Raw genomic sequence first — 25435 nt, 5'->3', positions numbered from 1 at the left:
GGTCACTGGGCTTGCTGTGGCCCCTGACAGCATGGTTCTAGTGAGCTTGGACGCCTGGGAATAAAAATGATACAAAGGGGTTGGAGGATGATGGCAGATTTCAAGGTCCTGAATGGCAGCAGTCAGGCAGGTAAGCAGAGACCGCAATCATCAAACTAGAAATGGCCATAGGGCCTGGCCCAGGTGCGGGAGGGAGGTCAGAGCAGAGGTGACAGAGGGAGACCAGAGGTTTTGACAGGAACTGGAAAGGCTCAGTTCAAGGGAGGAGGTGGTCTGGAAGAGGGTGAAGAGCTTATCAGACTTCCTGGATTTCATGGTAGGAACCTCTTGGAAGGACCAGTAGTTCCCCAAGTGTGGTCATCTGGCCAGCAGCTTTAGCACCACCCAGGAACTTGCTGGATATGCACACTCTCAGACCCCTCTGAGGTCCACTGAATCAGAGACTGGGGGTGGGCCCAGCAATCTGAATTCTCCTCGTGAAGTTTGAGAACCTCCGTTTTAGACTGAAGAGACACAGGGGTGAGATTCTCCCAAGGAGAATGACAAGCTCTTCTGTAATCAGACGAAGATGAAGCAAGCACGCTATTCCATTTTTGTGTTTGCACGAATATTTCGTAACCTGCCTGGCTGCTCAGCTAGGCGCTACCTGGAGGGCACTGTTTTTGCCAGTCTCAAGTTCCGACACACGTAGCAGTTTACCCAGCACAGCACTTGGATGCTGTGACTAGACCAAGATGGATTCCTTTGGAGTTTGATAGAGGTGGAAGCTGCAGGGACGAGCAGAGGCCACCGAGACGTCCCAGTGAGTGTGGACACTTGTCCACAGCTTAGTGACTTACCTCAGTTGTGATGTTTGCGACATCTGTAGGTTTTGGGTTCATATTTTCATGCTTGTTCTTCTTAATGAGTTTTGAGACACCTCCTTTTGAAAAGAAGTCTTTTTCTACCTGCAAGGAAGAGGTATATGTCACAACGGAGAACTAATCTGTGTCTTTCCAAAGAAGATTTTAAGTTTTTGTTTCAGTCTTCTAAAAAATAACAATTCTAACACTTTTGACACCAACAAAGGAGCTTATTTGGGAAGGTTGTTGAGTCTAAATTTTTACAACCTCTGTTTATTTTCATTTTCAGAATAACCTTTAGTGGAATTGGGAAATTTTTTAAAAAATAAGCTTTAGAATGTATTGCCCTCATGAAGCTGGGCTGAGGGTGGGCGGTGTGAAGGCTTGTCTCGCTGACCTCTTGGTGTTGTTGACGCAGAGTGTGGAGCTGGACAGTGATGATGGAGGGGGCAGCGCTGCCCAGAAGCAGAAGATTTCCTTCCTGGAGAACAACCTGGAGCAGCTCACTAAGGTTCACAAACAGGTAGGAGAGTGGTGCGGCGTCCCCTGCTTCTCTGCCTCTCCTGGAAAGCGGCCCCCTGGACTTGGCTGCAGCGTGGGCAGGAGGCCCTGGTGACCGAAGGACGTCAGTGCCAGAATGGTCGTTGAAATCCTCTTTCTCCATGACTCCCGGGTATACAAAACACTTAATTTTATCAAAGCCAGTGTCAGGAATTGAGTTTGAGCTCTGTGGGGCTTGGGGAGTGGGTGTTCAGAGTTCTGTCTTTTCCTCCCACCTCCCGTACCAGCCTCAGTCACCAGTTGGTGCCAGTGTCTCCCGTGACGCCTCTGAGGCTGCTCTGTGGACTCCAAGGCTCCCCAGGAGGCAGAGCGGATGCCATCCAGCTGGTCCAGGCACCTTGCTCTTGCAGATGAGAAGGCAGACTGGCCATGGCCAGGAGAACTGCGGGCAGGATTGGCCCTCTCTACGCTGTTGCCCTATTTCCTGGGCATCCTGTCAGGTTCTCGCGATGCCCTAGAGTCTGTCCAGAGTCACGGAGAGCAGTAATCACGTCCAAACCAATGATGGTTTAGACAGCTTATGTGAACGCTGGAATTCTCATGACTGTTTTCTCTAAATCCTAAAGATTTGGAATATGCTAGAAACGGTCCATCCTTAAGGGCCACATGGCTGAGGGGATGTCGCTTCTCTGACTTGCTAAGTCCTCTTCAGCCTTAGGGCAGCGGCATTTTTCCGCAGAGGGAGGACCACAGATTCATCATAGTCGAAGTCATTCAAACAAGTTGTTGATGAGAAATATAAAAGCAAACATTGACAGGGAATAGGGCTTTGACATGTATTAACTATTTTACTTATGGCATCAGTGAGTGTTTACTAAAACCCCACTCTCGGCCAGCTGCTGGAACCCGTGCTGGGGAGACAGGTGACAGCGCTGGTGGGAACCCAGCAGCAGTGCGACCTTCATGTAGAACGTGACTCCCTGACCCCTTTTTATCCACTTGGCTTCCCACGTCGGTCCTATTACATCCTTTTGCACCGATCAGAGACCCTCGTGGGCAGATGCCTCGCACCAAGTCAGATGGCCAGGAGTGACAGTGTTGGCTCTCGAGCCCACTCCTGACTCAGAGCGAGCCTGTCGCTCTTCGTCGAGGATCTTGAGTAACGAAAGAATGAGCGGTAGCCCGAGTTCCCTCTCAGCTTCTGACACGTTACAGAGCGGGCTCCAGGCCACACACTGCTGTGGGCAGTGGGTCCTGCGAGGAAGGAGGCCTCCCGAGAGCTCTAGAACACGTGTCTTCCCCTGGGGGCCTGGCCCTGCCTCTCTGGGCTTCTCCTCCGGTCAGTCCTGCTTTCTCACATGGCCTCCCCCACCCACGCAGACAGGAGAGGAAGTAAATCCTGCCCCAGTCTGAAAGTTTCCTGTGGCCGGAAATGGCCTTTAATTTGATCTTACCCCCTGCCTCCCTTCCTCTCACCTGGGAGTCTTGTATTTAGAAGATTGGAGTCCCAGAGAATGGGATTTTTATCTTCCCTTCTTCCTGGAGCTTATGGTGGTTAGGACGTTCCACCTGGCAGGGGTAGTTGTCAGCTGCAGAGTCTGCTCCCAGCTGCTGTCCTGTCACAGTCTGTGCCCCACCCCGCTGCCCCCTGGTAACTCCCTCCCATCTCCTCCCGCCCCAGCTGGTCCGGGACAACGCAGACCTGCGCTGTGAGCTTCCCAAGCTGGAGAAGCGGCTGCGCGCCACTGCCGAGCGCGTCAAGGCCCTGGAGAGCGCGCTGAAGGAGGCCAAGGAGAACGCCATGCGGGACCGCAAGCGCTACCAGCAGGAGGTGGATCGCATCAAGGAGGCCGTGCGAGCCAAGAACATGGCCCGCAGGGCCCACTCAGCCCAGATTGGTACGTGCCCTCCCACCTGTCCTGTGTCCCTCTCTCCTGGGCCCTGGGTGAAAACCAGGACTCCGCCCGCCCTAAGCACTGCTGCTCTGCGGCCACCTGGGTGGTTGCTCCGGAATACTGGACAGGCTGCCATCAGGCCTGCAGGACCTGGGTGGGCCCTGCCTCCGCACCCGTGCTCGTCCTGGGAGAATGGGAATGTTGGGCATCCACTTCCTTCCCCTGAGAGACCCCAACACGCTCTGTGCCTCAAAGCTGCTGAGCTGAGCTGAGCTGAGCAGAGGCCGGCTGGCTGAGGCTGTAGGTGGAGGTGTTTGGCTGTGAGCAGAGATACGCCGTCAGATATACCAGAGTATACCACTGTTTCTCAGCAAGGCCAAAGGCCCCTTTGTCCTGCGCTGGCTGGGCCAACTGTGAAGGAGCATTTGTAGCCAGCAGCAGTGGGGAAGGCTGCTCACAAGTGCAGGTTTGGAGTATCCTGGCTCCCAGGCTGGCGTCAGTGAGCGGTGTGGTTCTGACCCAGGGAGGGGCCTGGACATGCAGCCCCTTCAGGACTGGGTTGGGCCGTCTGTCCATGCAGGAATGCCCTGTGGCTGCTAAGTCGTGGTTCTCAGGACAGAGCCATAGGACTAGAAGGGGTGTGGGAATGTTCCCTAGAGCGCTTTTTAAAGAACCGAAACATCTCCAGTAACATGTAATATGATTGATTGCCCTTCAGATCGTGCTGTGCAGATGTTTTGTAAACTGGTGACTTCATGTTCCTAGATTTAAGATTATATTTTAGACTAGTAGCTCATTGGATTTTTTCACCCTTCACATTTATTGGATTTTATACCCTTTGAACACCTAGTGAAAACCGTGGGCCCTCTCCCCAGAAAAATGCACCGCAGGCAGAATTCTGTATCCAGTTTCAGGGGCTGCACAGGTGCCCTTGGACCCCATGGGGGCCTGTGGATCGGCCTCAGACTAAAACAGGAAGTCCTTTGTTCCCAATTTTCCTCAATCTGAGTTAAATTGAAATTGATATGTTAGTGCTGTCTGTCTCCTAACCCTCGGGTGCCCCAGTCTAGCTAACTGCCTGTAGGAGGGCAGACCCGTTCTCAGAAACCCTGGTGGTTGAGAACGGCAGTGTTGGTAAGAATCACGTTTCTTGGTTGTCACACGTGGCCTGAAGGTATCAGGGTGTGGCTGTGTAAGCCCTTTCTGAATGTCTCTTCTCTCCTTTCTCTTGGTTTGATACAGCCAAGCCCATCCGCCCAGGACATTACCCAGCGTCATCTCCCACGGCTGTTCACGCCATCCGAGGGGGAGGCGGCGGCTCATCGAACTCCACTCATTACCAGAAATAAATAAGAAGTGAGTCCCTGGTGTTGTGTGTTTCTGTCTGGGGCAGAGCCCTGCCCTTGCCTGACTCCCACCTACGTGTGTTTGGACCTGCAGCAGACTGGAGATAGCTCTGCTCCACCACAGCCCTGGGGTTCAGTTATCAGGGGCCTGGGCCTGTCCTTAACTCAAGTCAGGAGCCCTGGGGTCTTTCAGCTGGGGCCACCTGGCGCCAGGATCCCTGCAGGGATAGGTGAGGGTGTGGCGAATGATTCACCTGAGCTTTCTTTTGTCTGTGGGACTCCTCTCGGTATCTGGCATCCAAAAGGGCGTTACCTGTTTGTCAACTGCTTTTACTCAGAACAGACAGACCTGGGTGGTTAAGTCCCTGGAACTGAACATAAAGCCAGAGCCAGATAATAAAAACTCATATTTTTTATAATTACTACCTGAACTCAACAAATGGAGCTTTTAAGAATTGTGCTAATTTGTATCTAGTTGGATCCAGACCAGTTTTTTCTTAGAGATAAGTGGGCCGTAAACATCTCTTTCCACAATCCACATGCCCAATATTGTTCTGCATCAAAAGGGGGGTAATGCAGTTTCATAGAGAGAAGGAAGGGCACTAGTCAGTCCTTTCATACTTGAGGTAGAGAAAAGAGGGCTGGTTAGGAGAGCAGACAGGTAACTAGGATGGGAGGGGGTGGCTCTGAATGTTGTCCTTGAACTCTAAGCCCTCACTAAGGAAGCTAGCTTGCAGGAGGGGCAAGTTCACATGGCGAAGCCTCAGTGACCAAGGGCAACTCGAGAGAGCAGTGGTTCCTGATCCAGTCCTTTTTGCACCAAGGTAAGGAAGGTGACTGGAAGGGGCCTGGAGCCCACACCCAGAGGAGGTGACAACATTGCTCAGGCTCAGACTAAAACTTCCAGGATGGAAGCTGGGTGACCGCACCCAGGCACCATCCAAGGAGCAGGACGGGGGAAGGCCAGGGCAACTCCTGAGCAGGCACACGTACCACCTGCCGTTTCCTGGAAGGGCAGATGGGAAATGATCTTGGCAATGAGCACCCGCATCCAGACCTGATCTCTACTTCCAGTCAGAAATGAAATAAAATTGGGTGTTAACAGAACTGGTTTTCACTGCCATGCATTGGGGTTGGCACTGGAGTGGAACTGTAAGATCGTGTCAGGCAACTGGGGACAGAAGATCCTGAAGCATTGGCTCTTGGAACGCTGAGAGTGTTGGTAGGTGTCGGTGTCATCTGCGCCCAGAGACCCCGCTCATTCAAGTAGTGCAGGACCTGGACCTTTGCATTTTTACCGAGTACCCCGGGTGATTTTGTTGGCCACCGGAGTTTGAGAACTACTCTCCTAACGTAACTAACACTTATATAGGATGGAAGTTTCTCTACGACATAAAGAAAACGAGGTAGTCTGTCACAACGGAAAGCTAGCTTCTTAAATTTAGACTCACTGTCCTTAGCAAGTACCTTCCTTCCTCAAGGTCATCTCAAGGCCACCAAAATGACTTGTACAGTTTACATTCCAAGTGGAGGAGGCAGAGAGGAAGCAGAGATGAGGCAAAAGCAGCCTTCCCAGAACTCCCATATAACCCTGATGCCCACATCCCTCTGGTAAACTGAGGCACAGGGCCATGTCTAACTGCAAGGGAAGCTGGAAAAGGTGGTCTTTTAGCAGGGTGCATCACTGCCCAGAATAAGGGTAGTGTTATTTTGCTGGGGACAGGAGATAGGTGCTGAGGTGGGCAGCCAGCGCTCTGCCTTTGTTGAACACCTGCCATGCAGCAGAGCTGCACTAGATGTAGTGCCTGCATTTCCCCACTTGAGATAAGCATGCAGACAGGCATCTGTGCTTGGCTCCCAGCAAGCTCTTAATATGTCCACTGGCCCAGGGACTCTGGGTCCAGAGACCGTGCAGTGGATAGTCATTTCAGTAATGCTGTCCCATAAAGGTCTGCCTGACCCAGGCTGTACGTGAGGTGCACACAACCAGATGTTGGCCACTCATTACCTGGATATCCTTTTCTCACTCTGAAGATTGACAACCAGTAGGTATCGTGAAACTTACAAGACTTTCAAAGGAACAGAACTACTGTCACCCACCATGGTTGTTTGTTTGTTTGTTCGTTTACTCAAAGTGTTACAAGTGGTTTTGATTTCTTATCTGAAATTGGAAGTGTTAGTGATTTTCTCACAACGTTGTGAACAGGCTCTGTTTCCCATTGTCAGGACGGCGGTGTGGTCGAGGGGTCTGGCGCTGGACACGAGACCTGGTCAGTGGCAGGTCTTCCACTTCAGATTATTTCACCTCAGAGTTGGTCCTCTAATCTGTGAAATGAGGAGCCCTTTCCCTGGGTCATTGGTGTTGCTGTGAGGACTAAATGAGGTCACGCTTCTAAGCTGCTTGATATATTAACAAGTACTCGGTTAAAACGCCAGCTTCTAGTACAGGTGAGCACTGCAGTGCTAGGTGTATAGTGGGTAGTTGGTAAATTCTGGTTTATAATCTCCTTATTTCACACACTTGTTACAAAATGTCTTTTAGTCTCTCTGTGGTGGTAGATGATAGCCCCTCGTGCAGAAGGCCCATGTCTGAGTGTCCGGTTTGCTGCCAGCAGCAGATATGAGGGTTGTAAAGGTACTGTCATGTGCCTGAAAGTTATGAGCAAGAACATAGGCTGTTTTTAAGAATAGTCTAGGCATTTGTCAGTGGAAATTTTAAAAAAGGGTAGTATCCAATTGAGTGGAGAATTAGAATTGGAAATGAGGAGATGCTAAATCACTTTTTCTTAAAAATAATTGGAAATAAGGAATTCATTGTTCAGGTGAGATCACAACCACTGTCACGGCCTTTCCGGGTCTTTGAGGTTCTCATTCTGACCTGTGTCCACCCTGAGCGGAAATGATTCCAGCTGCCCGCTCTTCCAGCCCCTCTGCTGGAGCCAGCGCAGTGTATTCGTGCTTGGGTGCAGTCTGGATATCTCACCTTCTTCACTTCAGGGTTCAGAAAGTAAAATCACAGTGAATATTTTGGTTTATTCTCAAGGTTTCAAAGGAACTTAAGGTGTAGAAATCTAAGATACAGAAATCAAAGGGATTCTTTTATCTAATCAAATTTAAATCCAGGGGCCTGCCTCATGGGGAGGGGACCTTCTTTTTCAGACCCCGAAGCTGAACAGGGGCGGTATTTGCAGGAAGCTAAGTGCATGGGCTGTGGGGTTGGCCAGATGTGGGCTCCAGCCCTGGCCTTGGCTTTACTCCTATGTGACGCTGGGCCAAGTGCTTGAATTCCTTCATCTTCAGCCTCCTCATCCACAAAATGGGATCGGGCATGGGGAGCCTTCTAGTACTTGGTTTAACAGTGGGTGAGACAAAGAAGGCTCTGTTCTTATGTAGCGATGTGCTTGTTTGGGGAGACACAACAAATAAGGTAACCTCGAACAGTGGTACATGCTCGGAAGAAAGGAACAGGTTAATAGAATGGAGAAGGAGGGTGCTTATTTAGAAAGGGAGGGCTGACCTTTGAGCAGAGGCCTGAATGATGAAATGCGCCAGCCCCACCAGTAGCCTGGGGCGGAGTGGCACAGACACTCGTGGAAGGCGGCAGCTACTGTGGCACATTTGAGGGACTGTGGAAGGCTGACAGGGCGAATGCACAGCACTGGGGGCTATCTAAATTTGGGGTATTGAGGAGGGAGCTGGGGGCTGGATACATGAGGCTTTTGAGGCCCAGGTGAGCAGTTTAGAGGGTAATCTAAGTGTGGGGGCTGCTGGGGGGCTTTGGGGTGGAAGGTGTGGGGCCTGGTTCCTGATTGGAAAGGGTCTTTGGGCTGGAGAAAGGATAGGGTGGGGTGAGAGAGAGACCAGGGCTGCCCTAGGGTGCTACTGCTGGTGTCCACTTGCAAGGGAACAGCACTGGGTGGCGGTGGTGACAGCAAGTGGTCAGTCGACCTGTGTGTGAGAGCCAAGGGTGGAGGGGAGTAGAGGAGGTGCGGGTGGAACTCAAAGGTGGTTCTTAGGTTTGGGCCCTAGCAACCAGCTAAATATTGTTACCTTTAGAATGACTGGGAAAACTGGGTGATGGGCAGGTTTTATGGACAAACTGGGTTTGGCTTTCCTCGTCCTGTGAGGTTCCTCTTGGACATCCAGCCTCGGTCTATCCCAGTGGGTGTGCTGAGTCGGCTGTTGCAGTGATGAGTCTGCAGCTTGGGGAAATGTCCGGGTTGAGGTGGTAGGGAGGTGTGACCTTGGAGATTGTGTTTAAGGCAAGGGGTCTGGGGTAGGTAACTCGGAGGAAACATGGAAAGAGGCAGGGGGTTGGGGGAGTTAGGCCCTGGGGACCGGTCAGAAGAAGGAAGCAGCACCAGCAAAAGGGCCTGAGAAGGAGACTGAGGTTCAGGAAATAAAATGGACACCTGGGTCCTAGAAAAAGGTGGTCAGTGGTGCCAGAGGCTGTTCAGAGCTGGAGGAAGATGACAGCACAGACTGGCTGTTTGGTGAGGGTCAGGGGACGGTGACCTTGAGCAGCTTCAGTGGTGGGGGAGGCAAGCCCAATTGGCTTGGACTAGAGAGAGTGGGGAAGTAGAGTCAGCAATTGCACTAGCTTCAGGTTTTATTTGAGTGGGCAGAGGAGTGGAGGGATGTGGGGTTACGACGGGGTTGGCATTTCTTCTTTAAGGTGGGAGCTATTGCAGTTTATTTGTATTTGGATGGTAACGATCCCCTGAAGGGGGCATGGGTACTGTAGGAGAATTACAGGAACAAAGTATTGGCTACTGGGAGGTCCTGTGATCCAGAGCGGAGGTGACATTGCAGCCAAGGAGATGGGAAGGCAGAGCAGAGAGTAAGGATGCTGGGAGGGATGCACAGGGAGGTGAAAGGGGTCTCATCTTAGTGTGTGTTTACCCTTGCAGGTAAGACGCCAGGAAGTCAGCTGAGAAGGGAAGTGGGAAAACAGGTTTGCGGACTGGAGAAGAGAGGTGTGAAACAGGCCTCTCAGGCATTATACGAGGCTCTACATTGAATGTAGACACCATTAAAATACTTGTGTACCTCCCTTGTGTACCTCCCCGTTTCTGAGGGCCTTGGAGTTCCTTTTCCTTTCCAGGCAGCGCTTTAGCGAGCCGGTGGGCCCGTGTTCAGATATGTCCACCAGATGGCACCAGTGGGGCACTGCTGAAACCCTAGCTGTTTCCTGAAAGGCTTTGAGGCAGAATGGTCTTTTGATTTTCCTGTATTTAGACCATTATTTCTCAAACTTGAATAATAAATAGAATACTTTTAAAGGAGTAAAATTCTCACACAATCCCAGAATTTAAGTTATTTTCATATAATATTCAAGCATTTGCAAATTTAAAACAGTATAAAATCCCTATACTTAAGAGATCTTACACATCTATCAAGTCAAAACAAATTTAGAAGTTAGATTAAAATGAAACCACAAATCAAAAATCTGAATCACCAACCCTAATATAGCTTAGTGAAAGATGGTCTTTTGTGAACACAAAGAGCCGGGTGCCGGGTGGGACATGGCGCCCGTCGTTCCCTGTCTCTCTGGGAACCGGGGCGGGGCGTGCCTTTACCCCCTCCTGCCCTCCCACGGCCAGACGTGTCATTTTCTGACCGACTCGGGCTCTTGACTCTAGATGAAGTGGTTCAAGCCGTGAGGAGCAGTGCCAGCTGGGTCACGGCAGAGAACTGCCCAGGGGTCCTCGGCTATGGGCTGTCAGCCAGGTCCTCCAGCGCGTGCACGTGTTAATGCTTTTCGTGGCAGGAAAAACATAAAATTGAAGACATTGTGAAATGAACCAGAGACCCCAGATGCCTCTTACTGTGCTGATGTAGATGAAGAGTCTGATACTTTGAGGACTGTACTTTTATTAAAAGCCATCTATATTAAGCCTGGAAACCATATCCTATTTAATAAAATTTTGATAAACTTTTATCAAAGTTTATTTGGTAAAATCACAGTGGTGGAGTCAGAAGGGACTCGTTAGGACTCCTACAGGACATTTGAAGAAGCAATTCGTGTTTGTACACTGTGTTTCAAGGCATAAAGAAAACAGCCCTGGAGAAGGACTTCTGCGGCTGGTAGCAGGGCTCCCCGGGGGAGCATGCCTGCCAGAGCCACCGGAGGGGCCTGGGTGGTCCACTGCCAGCCTGTGTCGCTGGAGTATAATGCCGTTCCCAGGGCTGTGACAGTCACCGCAGGTTGGCTCTGTCTCCCTCAGGTCTCGCTGCTTCAGGACCTTTCTTCTGAATATATCCATTAACTTCTTAGGTGCTGGGATGAAAGCAGACACGTAACAGGTCTGTGGGCTTTCACCACCGTTTCCTTTGGCTGCCTTAACGGTCAGCTGTGACTTATGGCCTAAAACCTGGGGCCTGATGTTGCCTGTGTGCCTGGGACAGGGTGGTCAGCCTGTCCCACGTGGCCCAGGCATTGGGAAGGACAAGTGACTTTCTATTACAAGAAGTCTTGTCACAGTAAGCTGCACCCAAACAGGAAATCTCCAAGTGTGAGATGAAGGTGGGAGAGCCAGTATTTCTCGCCTAGATGTCCCAGGCCCTAAATGCCCCTGGCCCTTTCCCCACACTCACTAAATGCCCTAAACTTCAGGTCCACGTAGGCCACTGGCTCTACTTCTTTGAACTGAGGAAGTTCCAGCTCCTCTGAACCCCACTCCACCCCAAGAAGGTGGACTTCTCTGTCTAAGCCCTCAACTACTAGGACACCAAGGCCCTTTCTATTTGGTCCTTGGGGTATTCTTAGGGTCAGGTCAAGCTTCCCAAGCCACCACTTATATTCATTTGCTTTTCTGATTCATTCTGTCTTTTCTTGTTACTCTTTTCTCTCTTTCAGATACCTGGATCCAACCTATCTTGCACCATAGTTAGGGTTCACCTTGATCTTTCTCCTGGTTTTGAAACTCAAGTCACATCACAAATAAAAATATTGTATATATATTAGATGTACAAGGTGACTTCTTCCCACAGCAGAAATGGGTTCCCTCCACTCATGCAGGGTAGGCAGGGAATTGCTTTTAGATTTAACCTTCCAAAGCAGAGAAGCCAAGAAGCCTCATTTAAGCAGGCCACATGGTATCTGTAAGTCACACACATAACTTACATCTAAACCACTGGGCCATTCACCTTGCTACTCTGACAGCCCGGCAGTCTTGAGACTGAGTCACAAGAACGTGCTTGCAGGGCTGCTCGTTGCTGCAGGCAGGGCAGCTGGGTAGTTGTGGACTCAGGATCTGGAGGTGCGCTGCCTGGGGTTGAATCCTGGCTTGGCTGCGTCCTGGGCAGGTTCCTTCACCTCTGTGTTCCTCGGTGTACTCTGTAACATGTGGCCAGCAACAGTGCCTGCAGCGGGGGCTGTGAGGACTAAACGCGTAAATATGTGCCCCAGGGCAGGCACTTGGCGCTCACCCATGTCATCGCTGTGTCTGGTCCGGTCTGGCTCTGCAAGCTGCTGTCGCTCCAGGCAGAGTGAGCCGTCGAGACCACACAGCTTGTTGGGGACAGATCCTGGACCAAGACCTCTGATCTGCTATGTAGCAGCTTTCAAAGTTCCTGGCCTGAGGACGCTTTATATTCTTTTTTTTTTTTTTAAGATTTTATTTATTTTTTAGAGAGGGAAGGGAGGGAGATAGAGAAACATCAATGTGCGGTTGCTGGGGGTCATGGCCTGCAACCCAGGCATGTACCCTGGCTGGGAATCGAATCTGCGACACTTTGGTTCGCAGCCCGAGCTCAATCCACTGAGCTACGCCAGCCAGGGCGACCCCTTATATTCTTAAAAACTATCCATGACATTAAAGAGCTTTTATGTTTCCATATCTATTGATATATTTTATATTGGAAATTGAAACAAAAAATGTAAGCTATTACTACTGTTAACATAAATGCTATTTTTAATGAAAAATATGCTACAAAAGGAAAAACTCAGTAGAATCGAATTGTTTTACACTTTGACCAATCTCTTTACACTTTGTCTTAAGAAATGACATCTGGAGTTCTGTGTCTGCTTCTGCATTCCGTCTGTGGCAGTGCGTTGTATCAGTTGAATTATATGAACACCCAGCCTTGTCCCTCCAGGCAAGATTCTTGGCCATTTAGTAACTAAGAAAACAGCACAGAGAAGTGCTGATCGTAGTGCTGTCGTCACAGACGCGCCCTGGAAACCGAATGAGAGGATGTGAAGGAAGAGGGGAGAGCCCTGGGAGAGTCCCTGGCCCGAGTCACAAGTAGGGGCCCCTGTTGTGGTGGTTGTGGGGACAGGCCGGGAAAGGCTGGGACACCAGGGAGAGGACAGCAGTCGCTGTAGGTGGGCACTGCTGCGGTGTCCAACATTGAGTACAGCACTGCGGACTCAGGGAGGAGTGCTGGAGGGACTGGAAGAAAGAATTCCCAGCTTCACCTGCAGAGTGGTGGGCTGCTCCACTTGAATTCTCAGCATCATGTTTCCCAGAGTTAGGAATGCCAAGCCACTAAAGCTGCTCTTCTGCAGCAGCTGCACTACTGCTCCTGGGAGATAAACCCACTTCTGTTCAGTGGTGATACGTAAAATACAGGTGGTAATTCTTGTAATGTGGAGACTGAATTGTAGAAAGGCAAAAGGAAAGGAAACACTGTGTACTGTTTGGATTAACTGTAGATTCACTGCAAGCAATTGCAAAAGCCAAAGTTGGGCTGGGGGATCTCTAAATACTTCTTGCAAAACCCTTATATAATTACCTTCTTTCTTCAGCCTTCTCCACTCCCTTTAAAGAGAGGTGATTTTATTTCCTTCTAAATCTGGTCACGCATTGCCATTCTGAGTTACCATCTCTAGTTTGGAAGGGGCCCAGGGACAGTCCAGTCAGGTCACTTGGTCCAGTAACCTGCTTTTAGGTGAGTGAGTGACAATTCTGAACCCTCTCAGAGGGTCAGCAGAACTGGTTGTTGTTTTTTTGTTTTGTTTTTTTTTAAATCCTCACCCAAGGACATTTTTTTATTGCTTTTAGAGAAAGAAAGTGAGAAAGAGAAGCATCCATTTGTTGCCTCCTATAAGCACTCAGACTGGACCGGGGATCAAACCCACAGTCTAGGTATGTGCCCTGACTGGGAATCAAACCCGCAACCTTTTGGTTTTGGTACAATGCTCCAACCAAGCGAGCCACCTAGCCAGGGCAACAAAACTGGGTTTTAAATGTCCTCAAGATTTGCCAGCCTGTCCTGGAGGCCAGTCTGTGTGATCAGAACAGTCAGAAACAGTTTCTACTGAGACTAACCCATTTACCTTTATAAGTTATAGCCATTTTCCCTCCCAATCTTATCTGAGAAGATGAGCATTCAGGTTGTCAGGAGATGAATGGCAGTATCTAGTTGAATATGGTTTTGGGGGCCTGCTGGAAAGACTGCTTTGGCACACAGTACATAAAGATCTTTAACTCAGAATGAAGAAGAACAACCTGTAATGAGGGATAGTTCATTGGTGGAGTTCTTGTGTTTTTCCTTTTGGCAACCTGTCACAATCTCCGTTCTCTCTTGCCCTCCTTGAGGTGACTAAACTGAGCAGGTTAGGCCTCCTTTGTGGCCCCGTTTCTCCCCCACTGTCAGCCAAAACGTGCTGAATCTTGCACATGGCGGGGTGGGGGATTTGAATGAAAGGTCTTCTGGTGGAAGTTGTGTCACTTCATGGTCTGCTGCAGGTACTGGGGCTGCCTGTGTGAGTCTAACATTAGGCTCTGTCCGCATGGCGTGGCTGCAGGCACTGGGTTAAGCCCCAGTCCTACAATTGGAGGTATGTATGTGCCCAGCACCTCCCTGCCTCCGGGCACACGGGAAGACCATCGCATCCGACCCGGGAGACCCTTAGTGACTCTAAGAGAATGTGTGTGGAAAAATGAACACGCAAGGGCAGGGAAAGGGGACTGCCGTGGTGGTTTTCAGAAAGCGTTCCTGGGCCTATTGGTTTTCAGCTCACAGTGGATTTAAGTGACAACTGTGACTGTGCTTGAGAGGTTTTCCATTTCTGGCCCTCGCCATGAGCACGGAATCTCACCAGAATGGCCACACATTAAAGATGTTCTTCCCAGAGAAAGACCTATCTCTCTGTGACCTGTGAAATGATGTGACTATATTACCCTATATGGTTGTTTGGACCATTTTTAATGGAACCATTGTAATTGTGAGCAATTACACTGTTGGAGCCAGAGATGGTAGTTAATAAAGAAGCTCCCCAGATGAAATTTGTGTCAAGATGGAGGTGATATTCTTTAAAAAAAATCAAAACACAAAACTGTTCTTTCTTTTTTTCTATTCAGTTTTGTTCTATAGTAATATTCTTTTTTACCCACTATGTTCTTATCTGCTTTTATAATCCCGTTGCATGCTCTGATTTTTCTATTTATTTATAATTTATATCCTGCTTATTTATACAAAATATGTGAGGTTGCTTACATTATTATAACTCATGAGTCAGGAGAGTGAGGAGAAAAAGAAGGAGAGAAGAGAGCATTATACAGCAGGAATCTGAGACATTTACCACAGCTAAGCACTAAATGTGGTTAGAAGCCTTCTAAGGCAAAAAACCCCAGAAAGCAGTATCTGTCAGGTTCTTATAATCCTGTTTTTCCCCATTCTTCATAATTTTCGTTTTCTTTTACACTTGCTTATCCTAAGAGCAGTTGGGTTTTCCTTAGCGTCATATTTCCTGTGCCATGGGCAATTCCCATGGGCTTCTCAGGGCTGAGGCCCTGCCCACTCCTTCCTCTCCCCCCAACCCCACAACCACCGAGCTCTGCTATCACCCACCTATAACCTACTGGCAAGATCACAGAGAGTTTGAGGACTAAGGGCTGGTGTAAGGAAGTGGAAACTCAGTTCCTTTTAGAAAACTGAGTTTACTGGAGCTGGTCTCACGGGCTGGCCTCTGTGCGGGATAGTCTGGACTCTCATCCCAGAGACCTGAGGAGCCTCTGGTGGGAAGTGGTGTGAGATGAAAGGGGGGCGCTCTACTGGGCAATCTCAGGACCTTGTGTGGGTGAAACCTGCCTGTCAGGACTGGGAGCCTCTTTCTTGGAGAGACAGCCTGAGTTAGGGGCAAGTGAGAAATGGTGTTTGAGTTCCCCCTAGGAATGAGGAAATGCATCATGTTTCTCTGAATATCTATTGTTTCAATAGATAGTGACTTTTTGTTTCATCCTCACCTGAGAATATGTTTATTGATTTTAGAGAGAGGGGAAGTGGGAGGGAAGAGAGAGAGAAAGCAAGACAGACACTGAAGTGACAGAGAAACATTGATCAGTTGCCTCCCGTATGCGCCCTGACCAAGGATTGAACCCAGAGACTTTCAGTGTATGGGGTGATGCTCCAACCAACTGGGCCACCCATCTGAGGCAATAGATAGGGACTTTTGGAAGAGACTTGTTAGGGCAAAACACTTAGAGAGAAAGCAGTAAGTAGGAGTCTGTGCTGTTCAATCCACAGGCCACTGGCCACGTGTTATTACCGAGAAGTGTGGTCAAGTCCAAACTGAGATGTGCTAAGAGGGTGAAAGATATGCTGGACCACAAATGCTGGAAAAAAGGCTGTGCGGGATCTCAGTGGTGATAGTATAATGTAAAACATCTCAACATGTAATGCTGCTTGTGTATCGAAATGATAATGTATTGAATAAATTGGGTTAAATGAAATAGAGGGTGGGGCAAAGTAGGTCTACAGTTGTGAGTACGTGAAACAGTTTATTCTTGTATTGTTACTTTCTAATTATTGTAGTATTTCCCACATGAACTGCAAACCTACTTTTGCTTCACCCTGTACATAATTAAAATGAATTTTGCCTGTTTCTTTTTACTTTTTAATATGGTTACTTACAAATCTAAAATTATGTGGCTTGCATAATATTTCTATTGCACATCTCTCATCTGAACATCTAGAATTTTTAAAAAATTTATGAAGAGTGAATTTCCACTGTTTCTAATACCCGTGTTCTCTTTTTGGTTCTCTTTCAACAGATATGACTCCACATAGCATGTCAAGGACTAAATTAATCACCAATCCCTTTTTTTCTCCTACACAACTTCCATCCCCTCTTACACTTGCTTCCCCAGCCCCCTGCAGTACGCCGGTCCAGGCGCTTGAACCGCGTAGAATTTCTGTGTACAGATGAGTGCTCGGGCTCCTGTCCTCCCGAGCAGCCAGAAGGGGACGACTGCAGGAGACCCACGACTTCGGGAACTGCTGCTGTGGACTGGGCCTCCCTGCGGCCCCTGGAGCCTCCCCTCTCACACGCCCTCACGTGCCACTCCCGGGGAGGCGACCGAGTGCCGCGGGGCAGTGGTGACGCTCTGCCTCAACGGTCTGGTTTCCTGTAAAATAAACACTTTATATTTTTAGGGAACAAAAAAAGTGCTGCTACAGGGTTCAAAATTTTCATTCTGAACACTTTTCCAAAAAAAAAATAACTCCAAGGAAGCATTTTGAATACCCTGGTCTCACCTTTGGATTTGTAAAATACACCTTTTAGTATGGCACCTGTTAAAATGCAAAGCAAACTTCTTCAAGGCAGAAAAACAACCTGGCAGTAGCAATGTAGAATTTCTTCATTCAAACACATCTATGTGAATGCAAAAAGTCATAAAATTCACCTCTGAGCTGCTTGCTATTGAACTTGCAGCAACTAGTCTCAGCCAGCCCAGTATGAACGTCACCCCTTCAAAGTGCTAGGAATGCTGCAAAGTCGGGTGAGTGGAAATGGGGTTGCCCCCCTCCTCCCTGATCCTGTTGGAGCTGGCATCCGGATGGCCTCCTCCTCCGGCCTCCTTCTCCAGGGAGCCATCTTAATCCTGGAGGGGGTATTGCTGCCGAAATCCAGGATCATTCCTGCAGTTGAAAGAGGAAGCCCTGGGGAGAAAGTAATTGACAATTTTTTGTGCCTATGAATAAGTTGTTATTTTAACTCCTCATTCTGACCGAGTTCTCTCTTTGGCATCAGATAGGTACCATAGTTCTCTGACCATAAGACACACCTAGGTTTTCGAAGAGGAAAATAGGGAAAACTTTTTTGAAGCAAAAAATGTGGTAAAATATTTAATAACATAAATAACATACTATTTCACCAATGTAAATGTAAACAGAAGTCAACAGCAGCATTAACAACCATTATTCCTCCCAAAGTGGAGGGGGGTGTGTCTTATCGTCCGAAAACAGTAGGTTTCAGCTTCTTAGGCAGTTAGAAGAAATCAATATAGATGACTTTTTGTATATTTAGCTATTGCTGTATTCAAATACATGAATCTAAAGCTGAATCAACTCTTCCTGTTGTGCATATTAAAGTGGTGGAGTTTAAGTAGTAAAGTTTTCAGGGAAGCTGACAAAGATTCAATTCACTTGGCCTTCTGTGCTGCTACTGCTGTAACAAATTTGAGGGTAAGTCAGCGACAAGCAAACCAAACTTGGTGAAAGCACCCACCCTCCTATTGTGCCTGCCCGAGATGAGCAAGCTGGCACTGTCCCTGCTGCTGTCACCACTGGGATAGAATGTATGTGGGGGAGACACTGGGCTTTCTAGTGGCTGTGTGTGGATGGAAGATAGTTCCAGGTGTGTGTGTGTGTGTGAGTGTGTGAGAGAGAGAGGGAGAACAAAGCACTAAGGCCTGAATTGACCTCCAAACTCTTGTATAAAATTCCCTAACAAAGCAGAGCTGTTTTATTTATCTGTTAAATGTTGCACTTTGTTTATGTGTGTTTCGTTTTGCAGGGAAGTAAGGAGAACAGAGGATAAATCCTACTGAAGTATTTATTTGGTGAAGATGACAGTTTTGCATTTCTTTGCATTTTTTAGATTCTTCTGTTTGATTGTATGTTGGCACCAGTACTTGTGCAGTATAAACCGCCCAGTTGCTAGCTGCGGTCTGACAGAAGGGCCTGGCAGGGCAGGTGCTGCAAACCTGAGCAGGTGTGATACCCGCCATAGACTCTGACTTGCCTTGAATTTCAGAAACTAAAACATGGGTCTTTGAGAAGACTGCCAACTAATAACTGTCACACCATTACTGTCTATTATGCAACTGTATTACTTTGTGTTTGGAAATTGAACAAAGCTCAGTAATTTCTTTTTGGCTCACTTGCTAATTTTTTAAGATTTTTTTCTGAAGTAATTTTTTTCCTGGGCACCCCTTTTCTATTTCTAAAGAATCCCTTGGCCCTTTTATGTTTCAAAGAAACAGTCACTTGTAGTTCTACATTTCTTGATCTCCATAAGGCACTCACAAAATTCACTTTACTTTTATTGACAGAGAAAGTTGGCTTTGATGTCTCTTAAAGATACCTCTGCTAGTTGCTGATCAGCCAGTCAGTTCACCTAGCTTTGATCTTTATAGGACCTCTAAACTAATTTTCCTACACTGTGACTAATAGGTAGGCAGATTATTAGAATGGATTATGCAGTATATTCAAATGGATCCCTAAGTATTACTTTGTGTAATAGCTGATATTGAGATCATATACTCTGTGGGCCACTTGTTTAAAAAAGCCACGTTTATGTGATTTTAATTTTTCTAGGCCGTTTCTCCTTTGCACTTGGACTCTAAATGTAAAAAACCACACATCTGAATGGCTAAGCCTATGGCTGTATTTTGATTGTATGTTGCTGTTGCTAGCGTGTGTGTGTGTGTGTGTGTGTGTGCAGGGGCTTTTCTCCTCTATGTAATTGTATGTTTCACACCTCTTCTTGAATGTTTACTCTTTGATTCCAGAAGGGAATTCCGAATGGTTTATACAGATGCTCTCCTACCTGAAGGATAGTGGGTTGTTTAAAATTAGAGGAATGCTATTTGAGATATCAAGATTTATGGTTGGAAACTAAAATATAGTGATGCCAAATGTGTTTGGTCAGTTACCAGAGACTTCTGTACAAATGCGTTATCTCTTCAAAAATACTGTACAGTGTGCTTTTGTCAAATGGCAGGTGGTGAGGAGAACATTAAGTGTAGATTAAGACTTTTAAAGGAAGTAGTATCATGTGATTAAGAAATTAGAGTTCATAGAAATACTGGGGTAAATGGAGAAGTGAAAATGTCTGTCTAGAATGCAGCATCTAGTGTACTATGAAGCCCTAAATTCATGTAAGGAACCGATGCTCCTGCCCAAGGCCAGACCACGCCATTAGTCCCTGCACAGAGGGACTGATCGGCTCTCCTTTCCTGCAGGAATAACTGGAAGCAAATAAAAGCTCTCAGCGGCCCCCTCTCCCCACTCTCCGAAGTGCACGTCTTTCAGCAGGGCGGGAGACAGACGGACACGGGCTGCGGGGCATGCTGGGGAAGTTGTCCTTGGCGGGGGCTGGGGGAGGAAACTCCGCTCGCTCCATTGTCTCACCCTGCGTGTCTCAAGCGAGTTGAAGGAGGCAACACAGTCTACGATGGCCTCCTTTAACACTGCAGTTTGGACTTTTATGAAGTGCTGAGCAAGGGCCAGGTCTATCCCCAAGGAAGTGCTGCTCCACGGAGTCTGCTTACACATTTACAGATCGTGTATCAGTTTCAAATACTTGCCATTGTGTGCAGATGTGAGGGGAATAGGGCATTCTGTAGAATTATTCCTGTCTAGTTTGTAAAGTATGTAGTGTGTACTGCCGATGTGTGTTCTCTGGGCTCTATGTATCTGTACAGTAGCTCTCATTTACAAAGTTGTGGGCAAACTTGTTTTGGTGGTTTGGAGGGGAAAATGGCAGTTTATATCAAGTGGTGATGCTGTAATATAGTACATGTAACAAAAGATCAAGAAGTAACCCTCCCCGGCCCATGGAAAATTTTGGTTTCTTCTAGGTTCTACAATGAAGATGTATGGATACTCTGGCAGACTGCATGTTGTATAATTTGAAAAATACTAAAAGTGGAAAATAAACTTGACTTAACCTTTGGCTGGTCTGGTTTTCTTACTTGAGTCACCCAAAAAGCACTCTCATGTGAGGCCCCAGTGCAATGTTAGCAGGAGCCGTGTTCTGGCCTCAGGAAGTCATGTCATTGGGCTGGAGCTCAAATGCAAAGCGTGACCAAAGTCAACCTTGACCTCTTTCTTTGTCTTTCCTTTGGCCTGAATATCTGTGGGTTTTTGTTTTTGTTTTTGTTAGAAAACCTGACATTTGTTCCTTTAGCACTCAGAAGATAGCAACTGATGTAAATAAACGTGAACTTTTTAAAAAGGAGGATTGAGTTAAAGCTCAGTAGACGCCCAAGTGTATTAGCTGAATTTCTTCTTGCCCGAGAAAGGCACTTATTCTAATAACATGTTTTAGAACATCGGCATCCTTCAACTAATGCATTGGAGCTCTGTGTATGTTGAAAGATTATTGGCATCTTTTGAGAAGGGTTAGGGTGTGTGTATTTCCATTTAACCTGATTAGTAGTATTAATGTGCAGTTCTGAGATCTTGCAAGGGGATGCTGGGAGCCTTTGGAGACGAGCAAATGGCAGAACAGAATTGTTTTTATCTGCTCTCAACAAGGAGGCTTCCCCACCTCGGGTCGTGGAATCCTTGGGCCACTCATGGCGTTGTGTATGTAAACACCGTCACTCTTGTTGGTTTGGTTAATGGTGCACAGGAGCCAGAGAGTTAAAAATGGGAAGGATGGGTGCCAAATGAACATTTTGTCAGTGGAATTGAGGGTGCTGCAAATGATACACTTTAATGATGTCTTTTCCATCTTTACTGAAATAGTTATTTTCCAAAGAAATTGGAAGAGGCAGTTTCTAAGTATCAGTTTGTTAAAGGTGACTTATGTAGTAAAACTACAAATGGGGTGGATGAATTTTTAGGCTGAAGCCGGCTTATTTAAAAGGGGAAAGCAGTCCTCTGAAAGAACCCAATTACAAAAGAAATTTCAATATCAATGGGAAGGGACCCCACAGGTCTCCGAACAAATGGCAGGGCCCCTGCTGCTCCCTGGGTTCCTGTACCTCTCCTGCTCCTTCGTGCTGCGAGTGGTATTTGGGCCATGCTTTGGAAGCTCAGGGCTTGGAGCATCTGTGGGAGAATGTGGAACTGAAGCTATAATCTGCAAAGGCAATTACCGGGGACGTGTGTAATGGCAGGTTTAATTCCAGCAGTTGTGACAGGTTACATCTTGTGATTTGTCTTATGTACATAACAAAGTAACAGAAGTAGGAGGAATCTCTCAGGTGACACATCAGACGAAAATGTGGGCTCGTTTGACAAAAGGCACCCTGAGCCATGGGATTTTCACTTTCCCTTTGGCAGTTGGTGGTTCTTTATCCAATTTGCAAAGAAAACACCAATTTCTGTGTAGTTAAGTTGGGCTCAAAGTAATAGAAGACTTTCGGGTCCACCCAGAGTTTCTGTGCGGGAGCTCTGCCCATTCAGCACCTTCCGAACCCTGCCGCAGTTCTCATAGCCTTTCAGAAACTTCACCACAACCACAGTTCACTTATTCAGAAGGCATAAATGACATTGGAGCAATTGGCACACTTGTTTGGGGTGACATGTAACACCACCAGAACCTCCCAATGCTCAGAAAGTAATGCGAGAGACTCTTCTGGCCATGTGCCAGACACTGTTTTAAGTGCTTTACGTGTATTAATCCATCTAATCCTCCTAATAACCCCATGAGGTAAGTGCTATCATCTCCACTTTACCCAGGAGCAAACAGGCACAGAGACGTTAAGTAACTTGCTCAAGTCTCACAGCTACGAGGAGGAGGAGGAGAAAAGACAAACCCAGGTTGTCTGGTCCCAAGGTTTGTGCTTTGGCAGCTAGTAACACTGCCTCTCAGAATAATGCAGTGTGTGTGTGTGTGTGTGTGTGTGTGTACAAGCCTCAAAAAAATCCTTTTGGAAAGAACTGATACAAAGTTTTATACCTTCACAACGTTTCTGTGTTTCTTCCTTTCATAGTCATCTAAGACATCATTGAATCACTTTAAGCTGTCAGATGTATCTAGGAAAGAATCATCGAAATAGTAACAAAGGAGGATGCCTTGGTGGGGGCGGGGGTTGTCCTGAGAGAAAGCTGATGCAGCAGCACAGCTGTCAGAATCTGTTCCATAAGTAGCAGACTCTTAGAAGTGAGGCAGTCACTTAAAACAAGTGTAGTAAGAATTTAACATTATCCATGGTAACTTTTTTCTCTTTAGGACATTAACTACCTCTGGTTGCATTTTTAAGTACATAATCTGCATTCCATCCCCACCTCTTTTAATTTTTAGAGAGAGGGAGAAAGTGAGGGAGAGGAACATTTGTTAATTATCCCACACCCCTAACTGGGGACCTGGCCTGAAACCCAGGCATATGCCCTGACCAGGAATTGCACTTGCAACCTTTCTGTTCGTAGGCTGGCACTCAACCCACTGAGCCACACCAGACACGGCTCCCCTGCTTCTTAAGCTAAAATAAAGCAAGGGTCTCTTGCCCCATCTCAGCCTGCTGTGTGGGAGGGGCACTGGGAGGGTTTTCCTGGTCCCCAGGCCTGTGAGACCCCGGAGGAGGCTGCTCAGGGAGCCCTGCTGATAATGGCTGCCCCCTACCTCACCTCCCACCCTGTCGTGATGATTGATAGGATCTCATTTTAGTGCTTTAGGTTTAGGACAAGTAAACATGCCAATCATACCACACCTGCATATGCAAGTTCAACTACACGAACAGGTGGAAACAGTGCAAGCGGGGATCTTCTAGGAGTCCCCCCTTTACCAGACTACCTGCACCTCCCCTGTCTGAGGATGCTGTTGGTGCTGCAGGGTTGAGGACAGGTTGAGGGCAGATTTTTCTAGGCCAAAAGATGCTAACTCCACACAGTGCCAACAGACCCCGACCCCCCAACCCAGGCGTCTTTGCTGCTCTGCAAAGCCCCTTCTGGGGCATGTAGGCAATAGCAAAGTCCCCCCGGTGCACTGACTGCCAGGCAGTGACACTGCCAAGCACATACCAACTCTTTTACTAGTGGCTTATGTCCTAGTAAACACATAGTGAGTTGAAAATATCCTAAGCTGAAAATACACTTGCACATCCAACCTACTGAAGCTGACTCAGACATGTCCAGAACAGTACACTGCAGAGGGCTCAGCCTCCAGGGCATCTGCCTGGCCGGGGGCTGCCGCTGCCCAGCACCGTGCGAGAGTGCGACTCGCACTGTGCCACCCGGGAGAGATCAACGCCTACTGCTTTCAAACCATCCTGAAGTGGAAACCTCAGTTGGAAGCATTCTATAATTCTGTTGACATGAGAGACGTCCAAACCTGTAGAGAAGTTTTATGAGTTTATTCCAGCCAAACGGATGACAGTTGCTGGGAAGCAAAATCTCAACAGATTGAGAAAATGCTCTGAAAAATGGCAGTTTTCTCTCTTATACATCAGAACCATAGGGGGAGACATAAGGAGGTTACATGAAAAAATGTGTAGACACATCTTCTACAATGTCAGGTTCAGGGTAGTTAACATTTACAGTGTGTGGGGATGGTACGCAGGGGTGGGGCGGCCAGGTGACAATGGCCGGTTCTCTGGCCTCCTGTTCTGGTGGGAGAGTGGGCCCTGAGGGGTCTGGAGAAAGGGGATTACTCTGACATTCTGAGGGTATGTTATCCTCGATGCAAAAAGGACAGCAGACAGGCTCAGTAAAGATTGACCTTTGCCAAGGGAGAAACTGCCCTAGGACACGACTACCCGCCGTGACTCACTTTTAGTTAGGAAGTTTTAATTTCAGACCATGCGGTGTGGTTACATTAGGCCTCTTGAGTTTGTAAGGCCCTCCATTCGGGCCTCATCTGAGGTTGTCAGCTTTAGTGTGTGGCCACTTTTTCAACCACAGTTCCAAAATGGAAAGAAAGATGATGTTGGATACTGGGTTTGACAATAACTCCCACGGTGGGCCGTGGGATCCCAGTCAAGTTGTTTAACTACACAGCATCTCTGTGACCGTGTCTGCACGAGGGATCCTGTAGCCCGCGGCCTTCCACTAGCCACAGTGTGTTGTGAGGCTCAGGTGAGAAACGGTGGACCAAAATTCTATAAAAGTTCTACCCAAGGGTAAGGGATTGTGCTATCAAAAACTTCCAAGAAGAAGGTATTTTCACATTGGCCCCAGCTGCACCTTCACCTGTCAGCACCTTTACTTCGGCAGGAGAGAAGGAAGAACGAGAGAAGACAGGATGGTCTGCTTCTGCCCATGAGGTCCAATCTCATGCAGCTCAACGTTTAGGGTTCTTCTAATTTCCCCACGTTTCCACCCTCCTTCCTCTTGGGGACAAGCTGTCTTAGGCTATTTCATAGGCAGAGAACATGCTCCACCCTCCCAATAACTACCCTGAATAGGGTTTCAGGCCAGTGACCACACTGTGTGCCTGGTGGCCATTTGTACCCAGTGCTCCTGCGAGGTGCCCTGCCCTGAGCGTCCTGACTCTGGATGGCGAGTCTGGTCGGGTCAGTTTCCTGGCACCCACAGCCACCGCAGAGCTGGCCCCCAGCTGCATCTGTGCAGGAGCTGAAGTTCCTGTAGTGAGGTTAGATGTGCTCATGGAATCCCTGAGTCCAGCTGGTACACAAGAGCACGCTTGGATTGTGTCAGCATCTGGCCACAAGCTGTCTGCTCCCCCTGCCAGAAAGTGTCCCCTCTCGGCGTGCACCGGAGGCAGGTCTTCGAGGCACAGGCAGGCTGGGGCTGCCCTCGGTGCGCAGGCTGGCTGTGCCTAAACACCAGAGGACTGGTTTCATGTCTTCTGCTTCATACTTGTCTCCTTTTGGACTTAAACCCAGGTGAATAAACAAAATCCAAAGAGGCCAAGTAACTTGTCCAAGGTCACATGGTTGTTTTGGCTCTAGAATTCAGTTTCCTTCTATTGATATTACAGCCCAAG

General features: G+C 47.9%; 1 protein-coding gene across 1 annotated transcript in view; it reads left to right on the top strand.

The window, feature by feature from the left end:
- KIF5C (kinesin family member 5C) overlaps positions 1 to 20494 on the top strand; it is a 151176-nt gene extending 130682 nt beyond the window's left edge. The window contains exons 23-26 of the mRNA XM_028508771.2: positions 1261 to 1365; positions 3025 to 3241; positions 4481 to 4594; positions 16587 to 20494. Coding sequence (XP_028364572.1) covers positions 1261 to 1365; positions 3025 to 3241; positions 4481 to 4587 — 429 coding nt within the window. The 3' untranslated portion in view covers positions 4588 to 4594; positions 16587 to 20494. The remainder of the gene's footprint in view (positions 1 to 1260; positions 1366 to 3024; positions 3242 to 4480; positions 4595 to 16586) is intronic.
- Positions 20495 to 25435: the final 4941 nt, after the last annotated feature.

The sequence above is a fragment of the Phyllostomus discolor genome, chromosome 4 (genome assembly GCF_004126475.2).
Source record: "Phyllostomus discolor isolate MPI-MPIP mPhyDis1 chromosome 4, mPhyDis1.pri.v3, whole genome shotgun sequence".
NCBI lineage: Eukaryota > Metazoa > Chordata > Mammalia > Chiroptera > Phyllostomidae > Phyllostomus > Phyllostomus discolor.
The sequence above is the reverse complement of the archived record's forward strand: the minus strand, read 5'-3'. Positions and strand labels throughout refer to the sequence as shown.